Source organism: Cucurbita moschata, unplaced genomic scaffold, assembly GCF_002738365.1.
Source record: "Cucurbita moschata cultivar Rifu unplaced genomic scaffold, Cmos_1.0 Cmo_Scf00040, whole genome shotgun sequence".
Classification (NCBI taxonomy): Eukaryota; Viridiplantae; Streptophyta; class Magnoliopsida; order Cucurbitales; family Cucurbitaceae; genus Cucurbita; species Cucurbita moschata.
In genome coordinates, this window is record NW_019268556.1 from 165,534 (window position 1) to 174,216 (window position 8,683).

At 41.6% G+C, this 8,683-nt stretch overlaps 1 protein-coding gene across 1 annotated transcript; it reads left to right on the top strand.

The window, feature by feature from the left end:
- Positions 1 to 2,846: 2,846 nt before the first annotated feature.
- On the top strand, positions 2,847 to 6,150 carry LOC111432706 (FT-interacting protein 1-like). The gene is made up of 2 exons (XM_023069636.1): positions 2,847 to 2,979; positions 3,022 to 6,150. The coding sequence occupies exon 2, from the start codon at positions 3,052 to 3,054 to the stop codon at positions 6,031 to 6,033; it is 2,982 nt and encodes a 993-aa protein (XP_022925404.1). The 5' UTR covers positions 2,847 to 2,979; positions 3,022 to 3,051; the 3' UTR covers positions 6,034 to 6,150.
- The last annotated feature ends 2,533 nt before the right edge of the window (positions 6,151 to 8,683 follow it).

Genomic DNA, 8,683 nt, shown 5'->3' on the forward strand with positions numbered 1-8,683 from the left:
CCCTCTAGACTAGCTCTTGGGATCAATCTAGTTCGGAAGCACTAAGGTTCAATTCTTTGATTGCATTTTACAATTTTGGAGTGCTCAATCTACTAAAAGTGTCCTGACTTAGGTCATTGTAAAATCATCCTATTTCTAGAGCCTTAATCTTAACTCATTTTTATCATGACTCGAGTTACCGGTATTAAAATTTTAAATTTTCTTTTATTTTTCTAAAGTGACTATAGCTCAGCGATAATTAATATATACTCTTTTTCTTATGCTCAGAGAATTAAATCTTCATATATAGTCTCCTTTTTTGTCCCACCGAATAAAACTTGAATCCTTGTCTTCTATTGTTTTTATGGAGGGAAGCGGCTGAAACTCTTTTTTCTTGAAACTAGAGGACGAGCAACGGTACTAGGGCGTAACGACCCAGATTCACCGCTAGCAAATATTGTCCTCTTTGGGCTTTCTTTTTTGAGCTTCCCCTTAAGGCTTTAAAACGTGTCTGCTAGGGGAAGGTTTCCACACCCTTATAAAGGATGTTTTGTTCTCCTCCCCAACCAATGTGGGACATCACAATCCACCCCTCTTCGGGGCCCAGCGTCCTCGCTGGCACTCATTCCTTTCTCCAATCGATGTGGGACCACCACCAAATCTACCCACCTTTGGGGCCCAACGTCCTTACTTGCACAACACCTCGTGTCTACCCTCCTTCAGGGAACAGCGAGAAGGCTGGCACATCGTCCGGTGTCTGGCTCTGATACCATTTGTAACGACTCAAATCCACCGCTAGCAAATATTGTCCTCTTTTAACTCTCTTTCGGGATTCCCCTAAAGACTGTAAAACACGTCTGCTAGGGGAAGGTTTCCACACACTTATAAAAGGTGTTTTGTTCTCCTCCCCCAACTAATATGGAACATCACACAAGGTGATGAGCTTGAAGATCATGCATCTCGGGGGCGAAGGAATCTGAGTTGCTGTTGTATTAAAAGGAAAAAAATTGATCATAAAAATATGTAGTAGAAGTTTGAATGAGAGAATTTAAAGTAAGTATATAAATGAATGTTTGTAGCGCAATTAAATAAATTGAATAGCAAAATTATTGAGTCGATTGGGACATGTATATCATACTCAAGGAAATGAAAGGCCAATAATGTAACCAATAAAGTGTACATAAGATCGAAATAGAATCGCATGCAATCATAATTCATTGTGGAGCCTATCTTTTCGTAACTATTCTTTGGGCTTACTTTCTTTTTCGAGTAAGGTTGGATACATAGTACTTGTCTACGTATCCTAAGTCTAACTACGGGCTAGCGTACGATCACACTGTCGACAACCAATGAAAAAAGAACGATAGTGTGTATCATATCATGATGTATGTATCCATACAAAACATATGAGAAATTATCTCGTACTCGTGACATACAACACGAGGTCCCATAATTTTATAGCAGGGTACATGGTTATGATGCACATCATACTTCCATTCTTTTCATGACATAATTTTTATATGAGACGAGAGTACGTATACATGACATATAATTTATTATTATCATATATGACTCAACAATGTCTCATAAACACAACATGAACATAATATCATAACATACATGAGTTGACACACGAAAAGTACATGCATCACATACATTCATAATATGACATAATTAAAACATATCATATTATAATATACAAAAAAAAAATGAAACAGTAAACCACAAATGAACGTGCCATTCACACAACACTCAAGTTATCCCGTCAAGTTTGAAGTCCACGTAGTTGGTGGCCTAGAGTCTGATAGGAAATGGTAGTTTCTAAGTGCATAATATCATTTAATTTTTACGATAAACTCGATTATAATTTGTTGTTAGTTGCTTCTCTCATCTCATCTTTATAAAAGGCAAAACCACATGGAGAAGGAATTTGATGCAAAGCAAACCGAAAAAAAGAAAATACTCAAGGATATTCTATTTTCTTTTTCTCTCTTCCTTTTCCTTCTGGGTAAAGGAATGAACCTTTAATGAATATTTGTTATCATAAATGTGCTAAATTAATAAAAATACTTTAATTTGACTTTAAAAAATATTTTTAAATTTAAAATTTTCAATATTATCTTTTTAATTTTTTTTTTTTTTTTTTTTAAACCATGTAGGATACTTTTATTCGCACGACTCCTAAGCTAAGTGATAAAAGAAAGAATAACTCACACCTCATACCTTCTTCACGAATGTATAAGACTGAATCCATTCCTCATGTGGATGTAAATGTGTAGCGGCCCAGATCCACTGATGGCAGATATTGTCCTCTTTGAGATTTTCCTTTCGGCCTTTCCCTCAAGGCTTTAAAACCCGTCTCCTAAGGGAAGGTTTTCACACTTTATAAATTGTGGTTTGTTCTCCTCCCCAACCAACGTTGGACATCACAAAATGACTGATTTTTCTCAATCTTTTTTACCTTAGTTCCATAGGAACAAGTCGAAAGATTAAGAAATAGAACCATCTGATTTGACGTAGTCAATAGCCATGTGATGATCAATTTAGGGTGATCCTTTTGTCGACGATGCTGCTCCTATTACATTCGTAGTCTCTGAAGGGTGATCCATCTGAGGATAAAATCGTGAGTAGAAGTATTAATTAGAAAAATACGTATAAAACCATTATTTTGATCTAACGCCACCATGAATTATTATCACTACGCACCTGTTCACATGGGGTATGTAGTAAGCCCCAAAAGAAGGCTTCTTCACAAACAGTTATCAACGCACAAGAATCTGTCTCCATCGCACTCCACTTTACCGCAACCAGACACACAAACGAACAAATTCTCTCCTCCCCTCTCCCTCTCCCTCTCCCTCTCTAAAACCATCTGGATGGTATCTCTCTTCATACTCCCACTCCCCCAGATGAGCTTCTCATTCTCATCGTCGCCGATTCCTTTCCCCGCCGCCGCCGCCGCCATCGTGTCTCTCCTCCTCCTTACTACTCTCACTCTTCCTTCTTCTTCTTCTTCTTCTTCTTCTTCTTCTTCTTCTTCTTCTTCTTCATACTCCTCTGTTTCAGATTCCGATGACCAAGCTCGTTGTACAAATCCTCGACGCCGGCGACCTTATGCCCAAGGACGGCGACTCTGCCAACCCCTTTGTCGAGGTCGACTTTGGCAACCAGAAACAGAGGACTCGTACCATACACACCGATCTCAATCCTTGCTGGAATGAGAATCTCGTTTTCAACATCACCGACCCTCGACAATTCCCCAACACCACCATCGATGTCGTGGTTTATAACGACAGGAAATCCGGCCACCGCCGCGATTTTCTCGGCCGTGTCAGAATCTCCGGCATGTCGGTGCCCCGTTCTGAACAGGACGCTAACATCCAGAGATACCCACTTGATAAACGTGGTCTTTTCTCTCATATCAAAGGCGATATTGGGTTTCGAATGTATCTGACTCACGATGATGATTCGACGCCGCCGCCACAAACTGCCCATTTCGAAACTCCCCTGCAAGAAATCAACCCCAACATATTCGATCAGGAGGAATTACAAGTGCCCAAGAAGAAGGAAAAGGACGTCAAGACCTTCCACTCCATAGGGGCAGCCCCGGCTGCGACTGCGGCGTCGGTGGCTCCTCCACCGACAGAATTCAAGTGGCCACAGCCAATGGCGACGCGGATGGACTTCGCTCAAGCAGGCCCATCTCCAGCAACAGTAATGCATTTACCAGCTCCAAAGCAAAATCCAGAGTACGCATTGGTGGAGACCAGCCCCCCATTAGCAGCAAGATTGCGGTACGGCTACAGAGGAAAAGACAAGATCATCAGCACCTACGACATGGTGGAGCAAATGCATTTTCTATATGTAAACGTGGTTAAAGCTAAAGACCTCCCTGTAATGGATGTTTCCGGGAGTTTAGACCCATATGTGGAAGTGAAAGTAGGGAACTACAAAGGAGTCACAAAGCACTTGGAGAAGAATCAAAACCCAGTTTGGAAGCAGATTTTTGCGTTTGCAAAAGAGACATTACAAGCAAGCTTACTGGAAGTAACCGTGAAAGACAAGGATTTGGGGAAGGATGATTTTGTGGGGAGGGTTTTCTTTGATATCCCCGAGGCTCCATTGAGAGTACCTCCAGATAGTCCATTGGCTCCTCAATGGTACAAATTAGTGGACAAGAAAGGCATCAAAGCAAAGGGGGAAGTGATGCTTGCGGTTTGGATGGGTACTCAGGCGGATGAGTTTTTCTCTGATGCTTGGCATTCTGATGCTCATAGGGTCAGCCATGGCAACCTTGCTAACACAAGATCAAAGGTCTATTTCTCTCCTAAACTATACTATCTAAGAGCCCAAGTGATCGAAGCTCAAGATCTCATCCCATCAGACAAATCCAAACCACCAGATACATTCGTAAGAATACAATTTTGCAATCAGGGGAAAGTAACCAAACCTTCACAGATGCGAGTGATCAACCCAGTTTGGAACGAGGAGCTGATGTTTGTAGCGCCCGAGCCATTTGAAGATTTCATCATCATCACTGTTGAAGACAGAGGAACAGCGGAGATTCTTGGGAGAGTGATCGTCCCATCACGAGAAGTTCCACAGAGAATCGAGTCCACAAAGCTCCCTGACGCCCGCTGGTACAATCTCCACCGCCCATTCATCGCTCAATTAGAAGAAACAGAGAAAAAGAAGGAGAAATTCTCCAGCAAGATCCATGTCCGTCTCTGGATCGACTCAGGGTACCATGTTCTTGACGAATCAACTCATTTCAGCAGCGACCTTCAACCATCCTCCAAAATCCTGAGAAAAGACAGCATCGGAGTACTCGAGTTAGGGATTTTGAGCGCTCGAAATCTACTTCCAATGAAGAGCAAAGAAGGAAAAACCACAGATGCTTACTGTGTGGCCAAATACGGCAACAAATGGGTACGAACCAGAACTCTTCTGGAAACCCTCGCCCCTCGCTGGAACGAACAGTACACCTGGGAAGTCTACGATCCCTGCACTGTAATCACAATCGGAGTATTCGACAACGCTCACACAAATGGAAGCAAAGAGGACGCAAAAGACCAGAGAATCGGTAAAGTAAGGATTCGGTTATCCACATTAGAGATAGACAAAGTATATACGCATTATTACCCCTTGTTGGTTCTTCAGCCCTCTGGCTTGAAAAAGCACGGCGAGCTTCAATTGGCTCTGAGATTCACCTGCACGGCCTGGGCCAATATGCTGACACAGTACGGGAAGCCATTACTGCCGAAAATGCACTACCTACAGCCAATCCCTGTCCGACACATGGATCTACTCCGCTTCCACGCGATGAACATCGTAGCGACTAGGCTGTCCCGTGCTGAGCCACCACTGCGGCGAGAGGCAGTGGAGTACATGCTCGATGTCGATTACCACATGTTTAGCCTTAGAAGAAGCAAAGCGAATTTCAATCGGATAATGTTGCTTCTCTCGGGAATCACCGCGATTTACCGATGGTTCAACGATGTATGCATTTGGAAAAACCCTATCACAACCTGCCTCGTTCATGTGCTGTTCTTCATTCTCGTTTGCTACCCCGAATTAATCCTCCCGACGGTCTTCCTTTACCTGTTCGTGATTGGAATTTGGAATTACCGGTTCCGGCCGATGAATCCACCGCACATGGACGCGAGATTGTCGCAGGCTGAGCACGCTCTCCCAGACGAGCTAGAGGAAGAGTTCGACAACTTCCCGACGACAAAGCATATCGACACAGTGAGGATGAGGTACGACCGACTACGTAGCGTAGCCGGAAAAGTGCAGACAGTGGTAGGAGATTTGGCGACGCAAGGGGAAAGGGCTCAAGCGATTCTCGGGTGGAGGGATCCGAGGGCTACGGCATTGTTCATCATCTTCTCGTTGATGTGGGCGGTTTTCATCTATGTCACGCCGTTTCAGGTGGTGGCGATTCTGATCGGACTGTATTTGCTCCGGCACCCGAGATTGAGGAGGAAGTTGCCGTCCGTTCCGGTCAATTTCTTCAAGAGACTGCCATCAAAGGCGGATATGATGTTATTATGATGAGAATCAGAGTTTTATTTATTTTCTTTCCTATTTTAATTATTTAATTATTCCGAACCAAATATATTTAAATAATTGGAGTGTTCAGACTCTTGGAACCAAGTACACTCTTTGTTCGATACTTTAGCCACTTTTGACTATATCTTCGAGGCTCACAATACTTTGTTCAACATTTGAGTTTCTATTGACATGAATAAATTTAGGGCATGACTCTGATACCATGTTAGTTGAACCCGACTATCCACGATGGTATGATATTGTCCACTTTGAGCATAAGCTCTCATGGCTTTGGGCCTCGTACCAATGGAGATAGTATTTCTTGATTATAAACTCATGATCATTCCCTAAATTAGCCGGTGAGACTTTCATCGAAGGACCTTTTTATGCACATCCCTTTAGTAGTTCCCTCCAAACCCCGGTCTTCTGTCGAGTCCTTCCACCCCAAAAGAGGATTGCTCCTTGTTGGTACGAGCTTTTCTTGTTCTCTTCTACTGTGGGATTGAATTGTTTTCCTAATGTCGTAAGGACTCCTGAGTACATTCATTCTCTACCATGTCTACTAAGAAAGAGAAGTTAGTGAGAGACGTGTCTTGGATCTAACAGAGTGATCGAAAGCTTGGTACGTCACAGGACATATGGTCGGGTAGGATGACTTTTCTTAAGACCGGAATGCTGCCCAATCTTTACACACATGATAGTAAAGCCAATGCTTCGATTTTAAAGGACTATGACCTAAGTGCCGAAAATTAATTAATTGGACTTGATTTCATGGCTTTCTCGGCTAATGCCATCATCCGTATATAGGGCCCTTGCCTTATTTAGAAAAATGTTAGACATAAGACGAGTGATTAAAAATATTAAGTGACTCTACTGTCAGAGTCGAGAAATGCAATCACATGCAACATAGTTTCTTTTTATGACTATTCCTTAGGCTCTACTTTCATTTTTAAGCATGGTTGGATGCATAGTACTTCTCTATGCACATTCATATACGTACTGTTATGATTAGATAAGGAATCAATACAAGGGGAATAAGATTCGGATTACCTTGTTAATCGAATATCTCAAGGCAAGAACATTGTTTGAGATCCGAATCACTCCACAAGCAAGATCGATCATGTCTAGCTTGAATGATTCTTGTTGATCAAACATCTCAACACAAGAACATTGTTTGAGATTCGAATCACTCCACAAGCAAGATTGATCATGTTGAGCTTGAATGATTCTACATGTAACCTAAACTACATAGAATTGCAAAGAAACTCAGTCATTGGCTAAGAAAGCACAAATGCTCATTTTACTACATTTTTTCAAGTCTCTTACAAATACAACATACCTGGCTTTATATAGACTCAAAATGAAACTATTAAAGACATTCCAAGAGTTGTAACATTCATACTTAATGACTTCAATGTGGCATGAATTGAAATATCTTTTGATAATTTCAACATATTTTCTTCACATCTTCATTGAAGCATATTGTATGATTAATATCTCTTGGCTCATATCATGTTAGGTTATAGATCCTGATGCTTATTTATAGCTTAGTCAACGTTATAAGTATTAAAGTGGTAAATGACCTATAAAGTAAATTGTCGACTAATTGTCATACATAGTAAATAACTATGTACAGTAAAATAGAGATTATACTGTGTAGAGATTTATATCTGGTAAAGCTATATATATAGTAACTTGAAACTCCCAATCGAGACGTGCTTACATGGTGCACCATTAGATGATCACATAAAAACACTAACAAATTGTAATATAGAATTATATCATGTAAAAGGGTTGTTCACAGCTTAGAGTAGCTCGCACACATGCTACATCTAAGGCGAGTCGAGTGTGCACCAAGGGCTTGGTTTGCAAGGTTTGGATTGCGCCTGCCGGTGATGGCTCGTAGTGCCGTCCGGTTCTTCGGTAGGCTTGGTTGCGTGCAAAGATTGGCTGGGCCGCGCTTTCTGGTGGGTCGAGGATGCGTGGGCTCACGCTTCGCTGGAGGTGGGCCATACTGTGGATGGACTCGTACGCAGCTTCGGCTTCGAAGTTAAGGTCCAGCCGGTTGGGCTTAATTAAGAGTTATTTCATATAATTTACCCAAAAAAAAAAAAATATATACAAACCTGTCATTTGTCCACTTTGAGCATAAGCTCTGGTAGGTTTGATCATTCCAATTAGTGGATGTGGGACTTTCATCCAACACATATGACTCAATAACCTGATCAACTCAGACTATCTAACCCATATTGTCCACTTTGAACATAAGCTCTCATGGTTTTGATCATTAGCCGATGTGGGACTTTCATCCAACACATATGACTCAATAACCCGATCAACTCAGACTACCTAACCCAAATTATAAAAAGTTTGGAATGAGTTAGATTTTTTCGTTTTAGGTTAGGTTGAATTTCTCATAAATTGAAAATTTCGAGTAAGTTCACGGATTGAAATTTTTTTATAGGGATAACCAACCCAACTCGAAAATAGGGTTACAATTCAACCAAACTCGAAAATAGGCTTGCTTGGGGTTCCCCTAAAGAGAATTCATTGATTATAAACCCATGATCATTCCCTAAATTAGTCGATGTGAGACTTTCATCATCCAACACCTCCCCTCAAACAAAGTACGTCTCCCCCTTAATCGAGGCTC